General features: G+C 42.1%; 1 protein-coding gene across 2 annotated transcripts in view; it reads left to right on the top strand.

Annotated features, from left to right (window-relative positions):
• Positions 1–23177, top strand: part of RNF144B (ring finger protein 144B) — a 121225-nt gene that overhangs the window by 64505 nt on the left and 33543 nt on the right. For both annotated transcript variants that reach the window (XM_045006375.1, XM_045006374.1), the window contains exon 2: positions 13118–13316. In XM_045006375.1, coding sequence (XP_044862310.1) covers positions 13152–13316 — 165 coding nt within the window. In that variant the 5' untranslated portion in view covers positions 13118–13151. The remainder of the gene's footprint in view (positions 1–13117; positions 13317–23177) is intronic.

The raw sequence follows: 23177 nt of genomic DNA, 5'->3' as shown, positions 1-23177 counted from the left end.
TTTAATTAAAGTATATCTACTTGTTTGCAAGGAGGCCACATCCCATTGGGATTCGCCATGATGAGGGTGATGATATCTATTTGTTCACAATGGCTCTGAAACTAGGAAGCTGTTAAAATGCATGCTTCAGGTATCCTAAAATGCTAATAGAACAATAGAAGAATTGATTATCTATCTATCTATCTATCTATCTATCTAATCTCATATTGATTTCATATTTTATACCTAGCAGGAAGCTAGTTAATGTAACAGACTGTGAGTGAACTAATTCAAAACACTTTCAGTGTCAGAGCTTTCCCACCCACTGCATTCTTTTTAAAGTATTTTATTTATTTTTGGTTGCCAGCACAAAATGAAAATATATCTAGTGCCTCTTGAATAGCAGCTGAAGTGCTTAATTTTTCAACCATTCCCAATGGAAACAAATGAGACTAATTGCTTTTGTTGTATTATTTTATACCAGGCAGCATGTTTTTGTAAGCTCCTTGATCTTTAAACATCTTTTCTTAAAATAAAACTTTTACAGAGCAAAAGACCCATCATGAAAGAGATTACAGATCTGCTAGTTTTGATTTCCTAGCACTGCATAATAAGAGGTTTAGAACGATTTCTTTTCCTCTTTTTTGTTTGTTTGTTTTTAAATATTACTACGGTCTTAGCAGCATTTTACAGGATCCAGAAAAGGAGCTGTTATGTATCAATGCTTGCTGTATTTCCAAGGCACAGTTTTAAGATGCTAAATCAGTCTGAATGCAATCGTTTACAGTTTAAATCAGACCTTCAATCTGTGGTGTCAGTTGTCTTTTTTGAGGCCCCCATTCAGCAAAGCACTTATTTAACTTTAAGTAGGTCAGGGCATGTCTACCCTTGAAAGCTGTTGCAGGTTCTGTGAATCTGTGTGGTATGAGCAGTGCACCAACCATATAGTTATTCCTGGTTAAGGTACTTCCCTTGGTGATAATTGCATCCACAAAGCTCTGTGTTGTTTCAGATTAAGTGCTCAGCATTCTAGGCAGTCATCCCATGATGCAGCTAGGCTGTATGGGTTACCTACTGGAATGCACCAGACTGGAATTGTGGGACTTGGGGTCAAAGTAAATAGTTCCCATGATTACTCTTGTTTCAGCTCAGCATCCTTGTTGTTACAAGCCAGCACCATTTTCAAAGCGCTGTCAGACAGCATGGAGGAAACATTGCTGAGTGTTCTGATCCTTATGGTGCTTAATATAAACAGGATGCTGCCATATATCTCAAGACATTCAATGACTTTAGAACCAGGGTGATACAGCACCTGAGAAGGCAGTGGCAGACAGTTTTACTTGAACTTTTCCTGGAGCAGCTTCACTCTTTGGACCATTGCTTTTGGTTTCAGACAACTAGCAGTGACTGGTGGGACATGGTAGTGCTGCAGACCTGGGATGATCCGCATCAGAACTAGGATGTCAAAAGCAACTTTCCTAGAAATTTGTGCAGAGCTTGCCCTGGAACTGCAGTGGTGGAACAGTTACATGAGAGCTCCCCTCAATGTAGAGAAGTGTGTGGCCTTTGCAATTTGGAAGCTTGCTAGTGGAAGCTAGTGCCTAACCAGTTTGGTGTTGGTAGATCAACCATTGGGGTTGTTGTAATGGAGGTGTGCACTTTGCTATCAAGAAGGTGCTGTCTCCCTGGCTCATAAGTCATGACAATGCATAGAATATTATTGATGGATTTGCACTGTTGGGGTTCCTGAACTGCAGTGGAGCCCTTGATGTGACCCACATGCCTTTTCTTTGCTCCCCCACCAGGCTCAGCATTCATCAACAGAAAGGGCTATTTCTGTAGGGTGCTGCAAGGCCTGGGTGATCACCATGGAAGGTTCACCAATACTAATGCGGAGTGGTCTGGAAAGGTTCTTGATGCCAGGATCTTTAGAAACTGTGGACTGTTTTCTGCAATGAAAAATGGAATTCTTTCTCTGAGGATCACTATGGACATTGAGGGTGTTGCTCTTCTTCTTGTCATTCTGGGAGATGGAGGTGCCTGATGTCAAGACTGGAGACTGATGAGCAATATCTGCCTTGTATGCTAGGTTGCAGAAAACACAGCAAGCAGCTATGTGAGAGTGAGGAAGAGAGCCTTGCTGATGGGTGGGAGGAGGGAGTGGGCAGACTTGCTGAATGTTTTGAACACCCAGAGAGGTGGCCTTTACGAAACACTGCAATTTGTCATGGGTGCAGGTTCAGGGATGTATTAGGGTCCTACTTTGAGGAGAAAACTAGTGGGGATTTTAGTGCACTGTGCAAAGTATGAAAGTAATGAAATTTTCAATGACTTTTAAATAAATAAAAATGACACCAAGCTGAACAATGTTCAACAAAGGTTTTTACAATACACAAACATACCATGATGCAAAATTAAAAACCCTGTGCAAAAATGAAAAAAGGAGAGAGAAAATCCTAACTCTGAAACATGTGCTTTTGAGGTCACAGATTTGTATACCTGGGGAGGTCCAAAATGTTCTCTACATCTTATGGTATGAGATGGTGGTAGAAGGGCCTTTCCTTTGTGGATGTGGGGGATAAGAGGTTCTCCCAGTATACATTGTTCTCCTTGTTGCCTTGTGGCTTGGAATGAGGAGGAAAGGCTCTTTTCCTTGGAGGTGGTAAAGTGAAAGGGCATCCCAGTGAGCAGAGGAAGAGGGAATCAGGAGACATCTAGGATGTGGCACTATCCTTGGACATGGTGCTACTGTGTGCTCCATCCCAGTAGGGTTCTCCATCATCCCCAGCAGGTGTTCCTAACAAGTCCTGGCCTTCTCTCACTTCTCTTTATCAGACTTACTCTCCTCTCTCTGATCTTTTTATACCACTGCGGGATTGTGGATGCTCGGTTGGTAAACACTTCATCTCTTGGCTTCCTTTTCCTCTTGCATAGATTGGACAGGCTTTCACTCAGTATTAGCACACTGTGTTTGCTGAAATGTGTCAGGTGCTATGGGGGATAAGGGAGGAGGAAGAGAAAAAGAAAAAGTAGTTATTCTCCAAATCGTAGTCTTTGTGCCAACAATGTTTTTTCCTTGATTTTTGGAATATCATTCTCATAGGCTCTTCCCAATCTTGGGTGAGCCTGGAGATGGTAAGACACTTTCTAAAGCTCTTGCCCATTTGTAGAGGAACTCTAGGCCTGTGGTGGGATGGAGGCAGGCATTGGGGCACGTGAATGGGTTGTTAATAATTCCATGAGCATGCTACAGGTGATTGATGGGTGGGAGGAGGGAGGGTGACCAGCAGAAACAGGCCTTTAGTTGCATGTGTAATTTCAGATTGACAGTGGGATGGGTGTTGGTGGTGGGTAGGCAGCAGAGGCAGGCTAGTAACTGCATGTCCTCCTCTGTGGGCCATCATTATGTCAGAGGATGTTACCCTGAGATACAGCCCCAAAAGGCAGAGAAGGATTGGCAATGGGCAAATTGGGAAGATATGCCACATTTCCATTTGCCAGCGTGGTGCCCACAGAGCTGGTGCAGGAGTGGAAGGGAACCACAAATTATACAGGCAGTGCCAAGAGAGCTCCATTGCTGTGCAAGCTTCATGCCCAATTAGAACACTATCTTTGGCTTAAGTTCTCTTGTTTTAACACTGGTGGGTTATCATGAAATGCACAGTAAAATAAATAGAATTCTGCAGTAACCTGAAAGGGAGAGTGAATGCTTTAAAATCTCTTTGCTATTTGAAATGTGGCTGTCACTTGAGATGGATGATTTTTTACCTCATAATAACTAGGTTGGCTCAAAGTTGAGGTCATTAATGCAACTATGAGCCAAAAATATCTAGAGCTTTTTCTTTCTCTATATACTGCTACACTAAATGTGCCTTCCATTCAATCCATCTAATGTTTAACCCATATTGTTCCACCATCTTGAACAGTGGGAGGCTTGGGCCATGTGGTCGACCGGCAGGAAAAGAAGCAATAAGCACTATGGTAGCGGGGTTATGAGTGGCACATGGCACGTTTCAGCTGGAGGTAGTGTTTGCAAATTTCCAAGACATAAATGGGACTGATATATTTAAACTGTCCAGCACAGCTGCCATTTTGAGAAAAGGTGTGGAGGAGGTGGAGGGAAGGCAGACATGGTGGTTCCCTGATGATACCCGGAACTGTGTTGTTCATTTTCCCCTCCCACAGTTTTACGGTAACAAATAATACCTCCTGGAAGAAGTCCCCTCCACTGTTTGGTCCTCTGCCTGTGATTCGGGAGAGTTTGGGATCTCCAGCACTGTCTGCCTCAGACTTCAGTGAGTTGTGCAGGTCTACAAGATCCTGGGTTTCAGGATCAACCTTCTTTGGCTCGGTCCTGGTCGGCATCTATGGAAGTGTCCTTGGTAGTGTCCACAAGATACCATGATTTAGTGGTGACATCTCTGCCAAAAATAGAGTCCAACTTCTCCTCATAGTGCAGACCATGCTGAAAAAAACATGACTACCACTTTCTGTGTAGTTAACAGTTCCTGGAGCCTCATTTCTCCCGTTTCCTTATTCCCCTTTCATGACACCCTTTAACTGCAACCCTGGGTAAACACATACAGCTCCACTGACTTTAGTGGAATAACGTTTGCATATACAAGGACTGACTTACGTCCTGTTTTTGGACATTGAATGTAAAAGATGGACAAATGACTTGTATACATGAGTATAATCCATTTAGACATTCAGCATCAAGGCAGAAGGTTTTCACAGTTCTCCATGATGTTCTTAAGTCCTGCAGGTTGTATTTGGATCTCTGATGTAGTGGAAAGATGTATAAAATCACATGTGTGCAGGCAACTCCCTATTGACAATGCATTTGAGGAGACTTTTTGTGAATTGTTTATTTCATGATGCATATGGAATACGATGCGCTCAAGAAATTTGGAGTCTGAAGGTTCTGGTTTGCGATAGCAAACTCTGAACATTTGGGATGTATGATTAAGGTTGCTCACGTGAAGTCAAACACATTATTTGGGGTGGATCTTTAATTATTCTAATGTACAATTTTTAGGAGTTGAGGACCCCTCAGTTGAGTGTGTTCATCTGTATGGCTCTTTCAAAACACTGATTACTTCACTTCCTGTTGATATCCATGTGCATATCCAAACCCAGGATTTGACCTGATAAATAAATACTTGCCTATTAACAGCAATATGCTTATATAGTCTTTAAAAATGGAATACTGCCGTATATACTCGATCATAAGCCGGTTCGTTTATAAGCTGACCCCCCCCCCCGGCAGATGGATACGTAAAAATAGAAAATTTTTATGACATGTTCATAAGCCGACCTTATAATTCAGGGGTCAGCAAACCTTAGCTCCCGGTCCATCAGGATAAGCCCCTGGTGGGTTGAGATGGTTTGTTTACTTCGAGCATCCGCAGGCACCGAGGAAAACCTAAGTAAACAAAGTGTCCCAGCACACCAGCTGCTTACCCTGACGGGCTGGGACAGCAACTGGTGGGGAGATTTTTTTGGGGGGAGAAGCTGGGAGTCAGGGGAGAAACCCCGAGACCACCCCCCATATGACCCCACCCCTAACCCGAGACCGCCACACTCTCCCCATCACATCCCTTCCAACATTATCTGGGGAGGGCCAGGGGAGGATGTCTCTGGCCTGGCTGGAGCTGCTCCGGCAGCCTGGGCAGCGCAGCCGCAGCCTGCTCCGGTGAGTGAGACTGGGCAGTGCAGCCTCAGCATGTTCCAGCGGGCTGGGCCGGCGAGCTGGGCGGCGCGGGCTGGGCTGGTGGGCTAGGTAGCACAGCCACAGCCTGCTCTGGGGGGCGGGGCTGAGCGGCATGGCTGCACTGTGCTCCAGCAGGCTGGGCGGCACGGCCACCAGGGCCGGCTCCAGGCACCAGCCCAGCAAGCAGGTGCTTGGGGCGGCTAACGGTGAGGGGCAGCACGTCTGGGTCTTCGGTGGCAATGAAGAAGAATGAAGTGGCGGCGGTAGAGCTGCAGATCGCGATCATGGCTTTTTTCTTTTTCTTTTTCTTTTTGCTGTTTGGGGCGGCAAAAACCCTGGAGCTGGCCCTGGCAGCCACAGCCTGTTCTGGGGGGTGGGGCCGAGTGGCACAGCTGTAGCCTGCCAGCCCTGGAGTTGCAGCTGCTTTGGAGGCTCGAGGGAGCGCAGCGTGGCCAGAAGCAGAGAGCTCTGGCCCTGCCTCTTCCCTTCTGGCTCTGCTGGCTGTGCTGCCTCTCCTTGCTCCCTCTGTTAGGGGGAGGGGCTGTATCCCACCTCTCCCTCTCTATACCTGTTCATAAGCCGACCCTCTTCTCTGGTGCTTCCCTTTTTTACTAAAAAGTTTGGCTTATGAACGAGTATATATGGTATATTGATTTTATTTTTTATAATTTCAATGAATATTGATTATTTTTAGCTTTTTTCTATTTGTATTGATTTAAATGTTCACAGTTCCAGGAAATTAGAACATAAGAATGATCATACTGGGTCTGACCAATGGTCCATCTAGCCAGTATCTCATCTCTGACAGTGACCAGCGCCAGATGCTTCAGAGGGAATGAACAGAACAGGACAATTTCAAGTAATCCGTCTCCTGTTGTCCAGTCTCAGCTCCTGGCAGATGGACATTTAGGGACACCTGAAGCATGGGGTTGCATCCCATTTTGGCCAATAGCCATTGATGGCCTATCTTTTAAATTATGAGGAGTCAGATAATGGAGGAAGGGGGCTGCAGAGCTCAGACTAATTATTTAATAACTGCAGATGTTGAGATTAAAAAGTCAAAGCTTTATAATTGTTAAACCACAAATTGTTAACCTCACATGTCAAATACATACAATCCTTAAATCAAACTCTAATTTCTTAAGCAGCATTTTTCTTACTTTGTCTATCTGTAATTTTTGACCTATCAATGGACATATTTTTTTATCTGTTTATTTGTGTACAGTGAAATCAACCTTTATCTACATTTACCAATAAAAATAGAATTAAATCCTGTGAACATGGACTGCATATGTTATGGTGAATCAGATGACGAAATGTGACATCGTACTTGTTCCTACTTTTTCATCTGAGAAATAGAAGCTTCTGTTCTTGTCTGTGATTTGGATCAGATGTCTTTTTCAAATTTATATTGATTCCAGAATAGAGTGTTTGAAAATAATTATTATTGATAATTAGCTTTATATAGTTAAATTCAGAGGGACGCATTATTGGTTGTGATAACAATGAAGTTGGTCCAATAAAAGATATTACCTCACCTACCCAGTTATGACAAGTCAAGCAATAGATGTTTCTGACATATTAATATAGAGCCAGATTCACCCCTGGACTAAACCAACTTTAGCCTCTAATTGTAGAGTTCCTATGAACACAGTTTGAAGCTTCTGTCCTGTAACCCTACAGGTTAAATGCAAATGTAGAGCAAATGTTATCTGTCCTCCTCTCATGGTGAATTCTTGATGTGAAGTGACATTAGGAGCAAATGATGTAATTTGCCCTGCTCTGTGCCCACAGGGGTGAGGGGGGCCCATCGGGTATGCCTCCAGTGATTATTCACCATCTCCCCCACAAACATTAATATCAAGACTTGCCACTGGCAACTAAGTCAGGAAACAGACCCTAGGCAGGCTAGGTAAATTCCTGAGAGCAGTTAGTGGATTTTAAATTATTTTTTTCACCAAGCTCAGGCAGTTTTCTAAGAACAGGACCCCCCATTGCCAGAAAATCCCCAAGACAAACAACAACTATGCACCCCTTGAATGCTTCTGTTTGTTTGTTTGTTTGTTTTTATTACGAACTCCTCCACTATTTTTTTTGTCTGTATTCATTCATTCACCTCCAGGCCATCTTTGTTCTGCTTTGAGGATGCCTTTATGTTTTCTTGCTTATGGGTTCTGTTGAGATATTTCAGTGTTGCTGTGAAGCACACAGCTCTGTCACATCCCAGATACAAGTGCAAGTGTCTGCAGGCAATTGAATGAAACAGTCAAAAACACTGACTGCACTGAGCACTCAGCGAATTGCACTCCTGGTGATTGTGCAGTTTACCCTCCCCTGAGCTGACCTTTTCTATAGGACCTCCATTCACATTCATTGCATTTGCAGGACATACCTGCTCATGTTTCAGAGTAGCAGCTGTGTTAGTCTGTATCCACAAAAAGAACAGGAGTACTTGTGGCACCTTTCAGACTAAAAAATTTATTTGAGCATAAGCTTTCATGGGTTACAGCCCACTTCATCAGATGCATAGAATGGAACATATAGTAAGAAGATAATACATGCATACAGAGAACATGGAAAGATGGAAGTTGCCGTACCAACTCTAAGAGGCTAATTAATTAAGGTGAGCTATTATCAACAGGAGAAAAAAAACGGTTGTAGTGATGATCAAGATGGCCCATTTCATACAGTTGACAAAAAGGTGTGAGGATACTTAACATGGGGGAAATAGATTCAATTTGTGTAATGACCCAGCCACTCCCAGTCTCTATTCAAGTCAAAGTTAATGGTATCTAGTTTGCATATTAATTCAAGTTCAGCAGTTTCTCGTTGGAGTCTGTTTTTGAAGCTTTTCTGTTGCAAAATTGCCACGTTTAAGACTGTTATTGAGTGACCAGAGAGGTTGAAGTGTTCTACTGGTTTTTGAATGTTTTGATTCCTGATGTCAGATTTGTGTCCATTTATTCTTTTGTGTAGAGACTGTCTGGTTTGGCCAATGTACATGGCAGAGGGGCATTGTTGGCATACCTGGTCATGTGGCACCAAAGCTGTTACTCTTAGAGACGTATGGTTATGGAAATTTGAGCACATCTGACAAAGCTGGTGCAATTTAAGGAAACACACCATAGTTCTTGAAAAGTACATACGCTGTAAAGAGAATAGACGACTTAAAAAAATAGTCTAGATCTCTTGCCTTTTCCACTTGTGAGGTAGCCATTGCATATAGTAGCTCAAATACATCCCTGGCATAATGCCTCTGATTTACATCAAGGAAGAATTTAATGTAGAATCTCTCTTGGGGTTAGAGCGTTCCTGGAATACTGTAACTGTGTTCAGAAAACAGCTGATAGTCTTTATTGTTCAGTGAAGCAGTTTATTGAACAGTTATGCCCCATACTCTAGTCCACTCAGCTTTCAATGATACTGTTATGAGCTGGGTGAAACCCTGTAATGGGGTTGATTTAAAATTGGCAGGTGTGAACATATTCTTCAATTAACATAAGCCCAACCTAAAACAAAAGGGTGTGTGAACCCACACAGGAGTTTTTGGCTGAGTATTGTTTTCAGTAGGTGGGAAGAGATCCAGGGGTGAAAGTAACGTACAGGATTTACTGGTACTGCCGGAGTCCTGAGGGGGGCGTGGCCTCATCCGGAAAAGGCAGGGCCTCTCAAGATTTAAAGGCCCTCAGGCACCGGCTGTGGCTGGGAGCCCTAGGGCCTTTAAATCAACCCGGGGCTCCCAGCTGCAGAGGTGGCTGGGAGCCCCTGGGGCTCACAGGCAAATTTAAGGGCCCGGGACTCCAGCCGCTGCAGAGCTCCGGGCCCTTTAAATCCCCACCGCAGCTCCAGCTAGGATTTAAAGGGCTCGGGGCTCTCCGCAGTGGCAGGGAGCTCTGAGCCCTTTAAATCCAGGCCCAGCCCTGCCTCCGGAGCTGCCCACCGCGGTGGGGAGCCCAGAGCCCTTTTAATCCCGGCCGTGGAAGCCGGTGCGGTCCGGCCCGGCGTACTGGACCGGACCGGCTTACTTTCACCTCTGAATAGATCTCACAGAAACCGAGGTCAGACAAGAACAGACGAAGTGAGAGAGACAGCCAGAAGGAACAGCTAAAAGCAGTTGGCTGACTCTGGAAGAAACCTGGGGAGAGGGTTTTTTTTGAGTTGGGGTTCAAGCTGAAAAGAGTGTTTTTGATGCTGTGAGCAAAATAAACTGTTTCCTGCTACTTTATTCCTTCTGTGTTCAGTGACACAGGGCTTGTACATTCTTCGTAAATAAACAAAATTGCATCAAAGAATTACCTGAATGCCACCAATTTGTACTCCCAACTGGACCACCACCTACAGGTCCCCAAACTTTGACTAGTCCTCCAGTAAAAGGGGCAACAATACATTTCATATTGACGTGGGTATCCTATTTTAAATGGGTTAAAGTATTGTGTAAGAAAAAGGCAGGAAAGGAAAAGTTGGGAAGATAGAATGGATCAAAGTGCTTACAGATTTGTTCAGTCTTGTAAAATCCGTTTTCAAAGACCTTGTTTGGGTGAATGACATTGAATTGGTGACAGCAGCTCTTCTGAATTTCTTCAGAGAGCTATATTTAAAATTTTTATTGACCAAAACATGGGGCACCTTCTTTTTCTTCCATCTACTTTTTTTCATTTCAGATATGTGTTGCTGTTGGTTAATTTATTTGTGTTGAATTTGAATTTTTGGCATGTGCTTAGTAGACTTGGGGGCAGTCTACTTATTGATTATAATGTGAATTTTAATCTTTTGTAAAGGCACTTTGATGGGCCTCTGTTATTGTTAACTAAAATAATAAAATAAGCCTACAAAACTTTCATTGTTTCTAGTTTACCTCTGTGCCAATTAGAAGATTGTTTATGGATTGACTGCTCTGCGGAGGCCTAAATGTTGCATAGCAGGAATGTGGTAGGTCAGGATTGAGGTGTAACGTCAGGGTTGTCTGAGGAAAGCTTCCACAGTGCGGATGTGGACACTGGATGAAATCCTGCTTCCTTTACTCACTTTCAGAGTCCCACTGACCTCATTATGAGCCAGATTCTCTAGTCCACCAACAAGTTCACTTTGTGTCACTGGCCGGAAATCCCCACAGGAGAATTCCCCCAGGTATTGGGAATCTCTGCCACAGCTGCTTCCTGCATCAGCTGCTGCTCTACCCCTGGTGTAAGGGGAGGCATGGGATGGAGTAGAAGGGGGCAGTGGTAGAGCCAAGGTCTACTAAGCCTTATCTGCAAATGACAGAGTAGTTCCCATTCTATCTGAGTGCCCGCCTGGGCGAGGCAGCTGGGAACCAGGGAGCCACAACCAGCTCCCCTGTGGCTGCCATTCTCTACTACAGTGGTCCCCAACCTTTTCCGGGTGGCGGGCGCCGGACGACGAGCCACTGAGGACTGTGGCCAGCAGACAAGCATCCGCCGAAATGCCTCCGAGAAGCAGCAATGTGAAGAGGCGTCGCCACCAAAATGCCGCTAAAGTAGCGTCATCAAGAAGCGTCGCTGCCGAAAGGCTGCTGAAAATCGGTGACATTTCCGTGGCAGTGCCTCTTGGTGACACCGCTTTTCAGTGGCATTATAGCAGATGCATGTTCGCCGGCCAGTACGCGGGCGCACATAGATGCCCCGGCGGGTGCCATTGCACCCACGGGCACCGCATTGGGGACCACTGCTCTACTACATCCAAGCCCAGCCCAGAATCAGAGGAGAATCAGGACTGGTGTGTTTACAGTCGCTAGTGCTGCTTGTCTGTCACTTTGCCAAATTTTGACCATCTTTAAAATTAATAAATAATCTGTTAACTCCATGACCCATGCTAAGTTTCATTAACCGCTTTTCTATTTCATTCATACACAGTGCAAATCCAGCGTCACAGCCCCCTTTAGAGCTAATTGGAAATCTGACCCTGGAAAAGATGAACAACCATTTCTGTCTTGCAATCCCAAACCTAAAATATTCCTCCTCTTCTTTTCCCCTTCTAGTTCCTATTTCCAGTCACATCTTTCACTATAGGCACCAAAAAATTTGGAAATTCTGCATGGTACTGAAGTGAATAACATAGCGTATGGTAAGAGTGTAATACTGTGAAGGTACAGTTGCAGTAGAAGTGTCTGTGTATCTGTGTAAACGTATGTTGTAATTCTTTAGATATTGGGTTAAGACCTAAAATGTAGAACTAAGTAACAGGTAGGTAGTTCTTGATCCATTATCACAGTTCCAGTGACTCACTGATACATCACTGTTGCAGCAATTACAGAACAGCGTATTATAGATCCTGACTCAGAGAGGTGTTTTGTTCCAAAGGCTTCCGGCAACAGCTATAGTCCTAGCTCTACCGTTATGAGGAGCTCATTGTTATGGATGGCATGGTAGCATAAAGAGTCTGAGCTAAGGATAACGGAATGAGGTTTGGACTTAGTGAACCTTTAAAGGAGAGCTTTGCTTTGGATAAGCACCCAGAAGTTTGGATTCATGAACCTTAGCCACGTTGTTTGGGGCTGCAAAATTGGGCCCAAAGACTAACAAGAAAGGCTCTTCTTATGGTATTTCAGGACATCACTGCCAGACACAACCGGGAAGTATAGAGGAGTCTAGAAATTAAAAATAATTTATAAAATAACCTAGACTTTTTATATCTCCAAAAAGGTTTTCAATGGGTTCAGTTCCATTTTTCTGGACAAAAATATATATTTTTTCTCATTCACACATGCACACATGAATACTGGACCTGATTCTCCATTACCATAGTGATTTACACCTGTGTAAAGTGAGTGCCTAATGCTGTCATTCTGATTTGCCAAAGTTTTACCATTGCTTTTCTCTGGTGAAAATGACTACACACATTGCAAGCCAACAGAGAATCAGGCATCTAGTGCTGGGAACACTCTCTAAGGTGTGCTGTGGATAGTCCTGCACCCAGGGTTGTATAACAAATCAGTTTAGAACTCTGAATAGATTCCAGACCTTTTGACTCTCAGTCCTTTGCTTTCATCGCTGCACCCCATTTTTTTCTGTTTAGGAAATGGTAAGACGCTCTGAATAAAATCGGCATATTTACTTTCCACCATTTCACATTTCAGAATTTGAAATGCTCCATTTGACATGAGGATCATGAAACAGAATAGTCAAATGAAATTATCCCCAGTATTGTGCAGTATTTTTTTAAACGCCTCACTCAGAAAACATGCACAAAACTAAGTAGAAGGTTTTTGATCAACATCTAGCAGTTCAGCCGACAAGGGCTTTCATCCAGATATACGATACACAACTCTAAAATGAATTAGGAACTACAGGTAGGTTAGAGTAAGCTCACTTTACCAAACCCCTTAGATGGCTTTACACTGGATTATTATGTAAACTTTTTTGCTACTGGCATTGCTTTTGGGGAGTTTCAGCTGTTTTCTTTCTGCAGGTTGAGTGGACCAGAGTAAGATATTAATGAACGGATGGACTCTGCTGGTAAGATCGGCCATCACACCATGACAGCTGACATGTCAGAAGCTGGGGAATTGTCTCTGGAACCTCTAGTCACTTGCAAGCTATGTCTCTGTGAACATTCTCTTGATAAGATGACTACTCTTCAAGAATGCAGCTGCATCTTCTGTACAGCGGTAAGCAGAGGCAGCACCTTAACCAAGAAATAGAGTAATAGACTGTGGAGGTACAAGGGACCTATTATATTGTTATGGTGGGAGTCAGGCAATGATGTAATTTAATCCCATCCATGCCAATACAGGATAGTTTCCTGGAGTATTCTTGCTACTGCTTTGTCCAGTCTTGCTTAAAAGAATGCTGACATTAATGAGGCTTTCATCAGCTTGGAATTCTAACAAAGATGCTCTCATAGCCAATAAAATGCATATTGGTGGAATCATAAATTACAGTAGGACACTTTCTCTTTTTATGGTTAGCTGAGCAAGTAAACAATTCATATTCAATCAGCATCTTTATTTTTCCTGAAGAAAAATATTAATACCACCATAGAATTCTCTTTTTTAAATGCTTCTTCCCCATAAATATTGTATAGACGCTGTAAAGAAAATAGGCCTCAATCTTCAGGTGTAGTCACACTGTGGAGGTCCCAGGTAGCATTTTTTGTCAATTAAGTGTTGTTTTAAAGATCTAATTTGTCAGTAAGGCTGACTGAGGTATAAGGACATAAGGATAAGTGGTTAAGAAGTATAAGATTAAGTGACTTGATAAAGGTCATACAGTGGATCACCAAAAATTAGACCTCAGTATTCTACTGGTTTCTTTGCCACTAGGCTAAACAAGACCTTTTATATAAGTGAAAACTGTAGAGCATGCGTAGAGACCATTGGACGATATTTTTTTAACAAATGTCTTTATTGATTTAAAATCAAAGATACAAATCTATTCAGAAGAATAATTAATAATGCGTAATTACCAAAGAAGCACTTTACTAAAATAAAGATCTGCACTACTAAATCATTTCACCTCATGAACCAGATTCTGATCTCTGTTGTGTTGTGTGAATCCAGAATAACTCTAGTAATTTCAGCTGAACTAGTCTACATTTATGTCAGGGTAAATAAGATCAGCATCTAGCTGCATGTTTTATAATGGACAGTATTCAACGGACTGAAATAGAATCTGTGAATGTGTTTTTTAATTACCAAAAGTCCAACTGCACAGGGCTCAGAAGGAACTATAGAAACTTCTAAAAATCACCATTGCTGTATCTCAAAATGTTACTTCAAATTCCAATGTCAGATGTTGCAAGGACTAGAAGTGATTTCCACATCCAGTTAGGAATGTGGGATTGCCCCTTCCCAGGGCTATAAAACTCCCGTGTCTAGTCCTGCAAGGATATGAGATACCAGATTTCAAAATGGAGTTTTCTCTTTTTGATGCAGAAAAGCTGCTAGTAGCCAAGTACCAACAAAATCAGCCTACAATGCTACACATAAAACCTATTTTGGAATTGTATTAGAATTCTAAACATTTTAGTGAGCCAGTTGGAGGAGTGGGTGACAAAGACTATTCCCATTAAAGGGTTTGAAGCCAGTCTGCCTTTGAACAATGACTAAAAATTGCCCAATATAGCTTTTCTCTCTATAAAATATACCTCTTTAAAGGGTTAGTAAAGAGCACTGTGTATACCGAGTTTGGCTATCTGGAAACAGCCACGGCCTTACAGAAAATTATGGAAGAGTTTGTAGCCTAGTAGTGTTCTCAGAGATGGGTTTTTTCTCTGCTATCTGGTAAGGTCCATGTTTTCCTGGTGGAAATGATGACAGCTGAAAGCAATTACTGTTGAGGAGGATGCAGGCTTTACGGGGGATCTAATAAGCAGTGGTGCAAGTAGAAATCATTTCTTGCCGGTACTGCACTCATGGGAGGGACACAAGCGGGGGGGTACGTGACCCATGTGATGCTCCATGTGACTCCTCCCCACCTCGCCCCCAGCCCAGGGTCCCCACGCTCTCCCTGTCCCCTCCAACACTCCCCTTTGTATATACAAATATCAACATGCTTAACTTCTCACTTTCCCCTCCACATATGCAGTATTCAGTCTGTTTATATGGAATATGGGAGTTGGGTGAGGAGCCATTTCAGCATATGTATGACTTATTAAAAGACAAATTTTAAGTAGAACTGTATCCTAAACTGCTTTATGGTATTGTATCCAAACATTGCATTTCAATGGGAGATTCAACCTCCTTTATAGGAACAGACTCCTGAAACTCTTACCAGTCCACAAAAGTGGTCCATAGTCATGCAGATAGTCCCATTGTCTTCAATGCGATTGATCAAATGATTAAGGGTTTACAGGATTAGGTTCCAAATTTGTAAATTGTTCTGGATGAAACTGACAATGCCTGAGCTGTCATATTAGAGGAGCTTCATTGGAATAAAGGTGGGCAGATGTGTGATAAGTCTTAGTTCTGCTGCTAAGATCAGGAACATATTTTCAGCAAAGTTCTTGGCAGATTCCTGAGGCAGCTGGTTTAAGGCCATCAGTGTCCGGCATTATAATCTTCACTTATAGTTCTCTCACCCACAAAGATGGAAAATGAGGCACTTGTTTTCTTTGTTTTGCTGCTCCAATTAACAAAATGCATATTAGACTAGGTTGTGTGCAAAGAAGAATTCTGTGTACACTGTTGACAATATCTGATTCTTGTAAGGCTGCAGAACAGGGCTGACATCAGAATCCAAATATCCTCTAGTCAGTGCAAGCAGAGGCATTCCTCTAATGATTTGGACTTGATGTGATGCGGTATGGATGTCATGGATAATTCAGACCAATGGTGAAAAACAGAATAAAAACCACGGTTTAAACACCTTCCGCCCCCACCATCTCTTCCCTCTTGAGGACTCCTGACCAACATAACAGCACAATACATATGCTAAGAAACTTTAAAAAACCCTTTTTAAAAGTTTGTTAGCATATTTATTGTGCTGTTAAAACCATTTAAAGAATGAATGCTCTCCCTAGCAGCGTTCTGCTCCTTTAAGGAGCAGATTGCAGTCCCACCCTCACTACAGAGGATGGGGGGAGGGAGGGCCTAGCCCCAAGTCTTTCCAGTACCCTGTACCTGCTAAAAATCTTTTGCTGGTAATGCGTACTGGTGAGTACCACTGTACTTGCATTCCTGCTAATAAGAATGTCAGAATATCAATGCCAAATCCTGCTCCAATCCCCTCTTCAACTTTTTTCCCAAATACTCTGATCTTCGGTATTATATGAGTGAGTTTAACTGCAAATGACATGCCTGCTAAAGTCACCAACCAGCTATTAATTTCAAGTTGTATGCTATTCACCAGAACAAGGTTTGAGCTGTCTAATATCATGCACAATAACAGACCAATCTTGCAAAAACAAAAGATAATTTCACATCCTAGCTTCTGGGTGTTGGCACATGTTTATGCAGCAATGGTATGACTCATCGTTCATGTGATATTATGTTTTTGAGAAGTGTGTGAATTAACTAAAATGGAAAATGAGAGAAACAAATGCTACTATAACAATCCATGTGTCATATCACACACTGGTACAATAGTTCTGTGTAAAAGAGAATAAGATTTCCTCTTCTAAGGTCTGGGTGACTTTAATAGACTATGCCATGCAAGTGAGAGTACATTTAACCTCTCAACTTTTTTGAACTATGGTGAGAAGAACCTTCTACTTTGGGTTTCATTTCGAAGGGTGTCGTGACAGCCTAGCTTGAGACGGGCCCTGAAGCCATTCTATCTTGTTGTCTTTCCCCGATCTCAGTTTCCTCCACTATACTGCTGCTGTGTGCCACTATGCATGTATGAGTTACTGCAGAGACAAAGGGGCTAGTCATTTTCCCAGGACTCAGCCCACAGACATGGAGACATCTTGATTTATGAAACACTCTGTGCATCTGTTGCTTGATTTGCAGGTGTTTGAGAGAGGAGAATTTTCTGCTGTAGCTAGTGCATCCCGGCCCGGGCAGCATTGAGCAGCACAATGTGGGAAATGGATGTGAAAAGACAGCTGTGTGTGTGTGTGTGTGTGTGTGTGTGTGCATCTGTGTGTGAGTTTGAGAGAGAGAGCAGAGTGGATGAGAGACAACTTAAAAACAGGTGAGAGACAACCAAAAGGTGGAGGTGGAAAATGAAGAGGAGGAAAGACAACACAGGGCGAGGGAAGATTTCTACTTGGACCAGTGTTGACCCTCAGTCACACTCTCTTTTCCACACGTTGTTTCTCTCTCACACAAGAAAATAATGGCCCATCTCCAAAATCCACACACCTATGCCCCAGTGAGAGAGTTTTCAGTTCCTAGCAGTAGGTAAGGGTCTGATTTCCTCTTGCACCAGTGTAAATCTGGAATAATTCCATTAAAGTTAATGGAGTTTACAGGATGTAAAACCAGTGTAAGATGCAAATTAGATTAAAAAATCCAATTATTAAAGACCATCCTCTTTCCTCTTGATAATTTCAAGAAAAGATTCATTCCCTCTCCCCACGCACCACTTTCTTATACTCCTCTCTTTAGGTGTAGGCAGATCAAACATTCAGTCCCTGTGCCGCAATGCCCCAATGATTTTAAATAAAGCGCACCTCAGATTGTTTTCCATGTCTAATCACCAACTGTCATGTTGTGGCATTTGGGTTTCTTTCCAAGCTTGAAATGCCTCTGAATAACTAGTACATAAAAAACGTGATAAAATTGGCATATATAAAATAATACTTAGCACATGTTCAAATCACTTTATATGTCCAAAGAACTTCGCATAACACCTCTTTGAAGTAGGTATTATCCATTTTATAGGTGGTGAAACTAAGACAGAGACATAAATAAATTGCCCAATACCCAGCAGTAAATCAGTAGTGGAGCCAGGCCTAATAGATCATAGGTGTCTGGCTCCAAGTTTTTTGCTGCCCCAAGCAAAAAAAATTTCCCAAGCCCCCCCGGCCCCGCCCCAACTCCGCCCTTTCCCTGTCCCATTCCAACCCCGTCCCCAAATCCCCGGCCCTGCCTCCTCCCCCAGGCGCACTGCATTTCCCCTCCTACCCCCACTCCCGCCCAGCGCACCGCCGCTGCTCCGCTTCTTCCCCCCTCCCTCTCAGGCTTGCCGCAAAACAGCTGATTCACGCGGCAAGCCTGGGAGGGAGGGAGGGAGGCAGTGGAGCGGAGGTGAGCTGGGTGGGAGCGGTTCCTCTGCTCCCGCCAGGGTTACTTCCTGCGGCCCTCCCCAGGCCCCCACCGGCGCAGTTCACCTCTGCTCAGGGCTGGCTCCTGGCTTTTTGCGCCCCAAGCCAAAAAAAAAAAAAAGGGAGCCAGAGTGCTGCCCCTTGGAAGTGCTGCCCCAAGCACATGCTTGGAGCACTGGTGCCTAGAGCCGGCCCTGTGTCTGGACTCAGTCCTTAGTCCAGAAAACACTGGGACCAGCTCTAATATGACATGTCACTTTGTTCATGACCTCAGTTATTCACTCTCTGGTGCTTAATGATAGCGATCCCACCACATTTGGGGTACCAGAAGCCAATATATATTTTTACAATATGGCTCTCCAGACTTTGAGTAGCATAAACAAATCAATTTAAAATTGCATCTAAGAATGGTGGTTACTATAAGCAGATCCAATGAAGGAACAAATCCCAATAACTGCATTTATCATGTTGGGTGTCAGAAAGAGCCACTAAACAAAATACTTGTTGTTATGGAATGATGAGCTAGAAAGCAGCATACACTGTCCTGTGGTCACACTTGCCTGTTGACACTTCAATTGCTTTCAACAGTTGGTGTGCCATTTGTGGCCAAATGGTCACCAAAAAAATGTACACAGCCACTGATTTTTCTGACCACAAGACCACAACGTGCTCACCAAACTATAAAAGGATTTTTCACTCTTTTTGCATGTATCTTACTCCGTAATATTCTCTTATAGGGCCTCATCCATTGTTCACTGGTGTCAATGGAAATGTTACCAGCAACTTGAATGAGCATTGCATCAGGCCCTTAACTGTTAAGCTACAGAGGTGGAAAATGAAATGGTGCTGACTTTTTAACCACACTTGCTAAATCTATCTTGACAAATACTTTAAATTGTGTATTTTATAATAGCTGACCATATATATACCAGGCACTTGAATAACATGATGACAAGCACATTATAAAACCTTAGATAAATATACCTATTATTCCACACACTGCAAGTACTTTTGAATGTAAGTGTATATGCACTGGCACTGACCAGGCACATCTGGTGCCAGGGTGCAAACCCTAACTCACTGTAGTGAATATTCATAGAGCTCATATGAGTAGACCCATTGACATCAATTGCACTGCACATGGGTATGCACTGAACAGCTGGGTTCTCTCTTTAATTCTTTCCATTAATAAATAAGCATTATATCCTACATGATAAAAATAGATAGTGAGTACAATGGAGCCTTGCTCCCTGATTAAAGCCTCTACATGCTACCACAATACAAATAGTAAATACATTGTAACTTGTGGAGCTGGTTGGGAAGTTACTCCCCCTACCCCTTTTTTTGTTTTTGTTTTTGCTGAAAACTTTGACTTTTTTTGGTTTTAATCAAAAGACTAAAAACTAAAATAATAATTAAAAAAATCAGTTTTTGGCATATAAACATTGAAACATTTTAGTTTAAAATGAAAAATGTCAGTTTTGTGGGTTTTTGATGAAAAATTGATTTTTTTTTCATGAAAATATGAGTTTAGTTGGAAAAACCATTTTCGGTCTAAATTGTTCTGGCAGAGCATGTTCAGTGAGTTCTCCTAATTTCTTTGCATTTCCACTACCTTACGCTAATGTTAAGCACTCATCATACTGTGATCCCAGTCAGTCTTTTAAATGACATAATAATTGCAGTGAAATTTTGTACAATTACATATTCCAAACTCACTACCCAATGTTAACTAGATACAGGGGTCAACAATACTGCCTATAGGACATGATATTGAAGAGGCTGCACTGATTTCCTTCCCACCCTCATCCTTTAACTGACTGTCTCTTTTATTTTCCTTAATCCAAAACCAAATATTAAAATTTGTCACATGTCAGGTTTGTGGTTTCCTTTCCTGTTTTCTATCAAAAGCAATAAAGGTTACAATTAGTGAGCTGGAAAGCTTTGTACAAATTGGAGTTGAGAAAGTTAATAGAACACACTGAATGTGCTTGATGTACTTGAAAAAGCAATATGCAGTAATGACTGGGACCAGTCTTTTGTCTGTGGCAAGGAGAAGATTATTTGAAAGTGGCCTTGAATAGAAATATGGATTCATAGTGAGAGGAATACAAGTGCCCTTGTCGTGTCATTGCCTAGCAACATGAGATTTAAATACATTGCCTGAACTAATTTAAAAATCTAGAGGTAAAAATGTGCAACTGTGCTAATGCCCTATATAGACTAAAGCCCACACTAAAAACCTTTATCTCTGGCAATATTTTGTTTAATCCTGTTGTATATATTAGTGAAACCAGTGAAGTTGGAACAGTTCCTATGGGAAGTGCTGTACTTCATAGTTACTGTATAAGCACCTATTTCCAGAGGTACATTGAGAATGTTATCATAACAACTCCCTCTAGGATGAAGCTTGCGTGAAATGTTTTACTGCAAATGAAATTTTGTATGTTGTTAGTCCAGGTTGTAGGACAGATCTTTTCAGTGCATCTCTTAACAGTTTCTTTGTTTCTGAAAATAAATGTCATATTGTCTCACTTGAGCTGTATGTATATAATGAGTATCTGTCTGAGTCTATATGCTCCCTCTCTCTCCTTATATTTATGTATATGTATATAATAGAATATAGTGGAGTGTTTATATTAGACATATATACCATAATATAATCTCTCTCTCTCTCTCTCTCTCTCTCTCTGTAATGTATATGTACATAAAACAATATATTTAATCAAAGCACTCTTATAAACTTTAACTAATTAAGCCTCACAACATCCTGGGAGGTAGGTAAGTATTTATTATCCCCATTTTATAGATAAGAAATCTGAGGGAATGAGAGGCCGAAATGCACTTATGGGCAGAAGAGTGGCTCTGCAAAAATGGCACATCTTGCTCAACATATTTGCTTGGTCTCTGTGTGTCTTTTGAGCCATAGCTGCTTGCTTTAATGAGAAAATATTTTGTCCCCTTCTTTTTTGGGTAAGATTTTCCCAAAGCACTAAGCATTGGCCTAACTCTGTTTCCACTGAACTTAATGGAAGTGCCTCTGACTTCAGTGGGAGCAGTTAGGTTAGCAGCAAACTCTTTCAATAATCCCACTCTTAAAATTTATCTATCTTCTGTCACCACTGCAAAATTATGGGAGAGGGAACTAGATTTTATTTTAGCTCATGTATCATGAACATACATGTCTAAATTCCATTTTCTGATGGTAATATGCAAGCCAGGAAGAATACAACTTGACCAGGGTGAATTTGCAGGTCTGGCAGTTCATATTTTTTCATTAAATTGTCTCTTGCTGAGAAACAATGCTATTCTTAGGAAGTTACTTTCAGAATAGGGGGTAAACATGCTTTGTGACTTGCTAATGTCACACACAGGGAGAAAGTGGCATGGCCATGAATACAACCCAGAACTCTTGACTACCTGTCATGTGCACATGTTTAACCACTGCTTCCTGTGTTTCTGCAATGATCCTATCTTTAAAGAACTGTATTTACTCGAACACATGTTTTCTCTCTCTCTGTGTAAGATGCTTTAAAGGGTTCTAATTTTCAAAAGGGGTTGGGTGCCCACTGCCCACTTCTGAAAATCTTGGCCATAGTTTCCATACACAGGAAATTTTATGCAAATGCAAATAAGTATTTTACTGTATAAATTTATAATTCTCTTTGCCCTGTCTTCACGACAGTCATGGCTTACATCAGTGCTTCATTTTTTCAGCTACTTTATAATTAAAGTAAATTAGCGGCTGAGTTTTTAAATAAATAATAATAAAAGCTTAAAGAAGTTCTGCTGTGCTTAAAGTTACAGTACATTTAAAAAATGTCTTTACTGCTAATTTTGGGAAGAGGAGAGGTGAGGTTCTATTCCCGGTTCCCAAACAGACTGATGTGTGATCTCTAGGCAAGTCACTTAAGGCTTTGTAATGGAATGTGCTGGGTGTCACCTGGGTAGCATTCAGCGCCTTCAACTTCCCATAGCATCTGACTGCATCGGGCCCATGGTCCCTCAGCCTCAGTTCTGTGATCTGTACAAGATTTAATGTTTGTAAAAGTTATGTTACAGGGCTGTTATTTGTAAAGTACTTTTGAGATCCTCAGCTATTGGCTTCAGATCTAAAGCCCGTTGAACTCAGTCTGTGAAACTACAACTTAAGAATCAGAGGGGTAGCCGTGTTAGTCTGGATCTGTAAAAGCAGCAAAGAATCCTGTGGCACCTTATAGACTAACAGACGTTTTGCCTCATGCTGCAAAACGTCTGTTAGTCTATAAGGTGCCACAGGATTCTTTGCTGCTTTTACAACTTAAGACACACTAGCCTTTGTTGACCTGATCTGGATTTGAACCAGCAAACTAGAGGAGAAAGATTTCATATCATATTATCAGGCTTTTGAACTATCTAGTCCCTTGAAGATGAATCCCTAAAGGTATATTGTATACAGAAATCAAATACAAAGTCTATACATGTATAGAACTGTTGCCCTGCTTCATAAAAGCTGCACACACATTTTTCCACAGGAAAATAATTGTTAGTGCTGAGGTCAACTGGCCCTAGCAGTTTAAATTAAGAAAAAGCCTTTGGGCTTCCATGAGTCCTGCAGTAACTTCTCAGCCTTTGTCCTCTCTCCTTTAATGGGGTGGCCTGAACTGACCCTAGAATCTGAGTCTACTGTATCTTACTGTCAAAGTAAATTACTAAACATAGTCACCCATCCCAGAAGGGACAGGAGCGGGGGTTGCAGTCAAAGAGAAGGATTGTTTTCCAACACTAACTGAGAGACACACTGAGGAGAGTTCAACTCCTACCCTGAAAGGGGAGAGAT

This window comes from Mauremys mutica, chromosome 2, assembly GCF_020497125.1.
Source record: "Mauremys mutica isolate MM-2020 ecotype Southern chromosome 2, ASM2049712v1, whole genome shotgun sequence".
Lineage (NCBI taxonomy): Eukaryota > Metazoa > Chordata > Testudines > Geoemydidae > Mauremys > Mauremys mutica.
The sequence above is the reverse complement of the archived record's forward strand: the minus strand, read 5'-3'. Positions and strand labels throughout refer to the sequence as shown.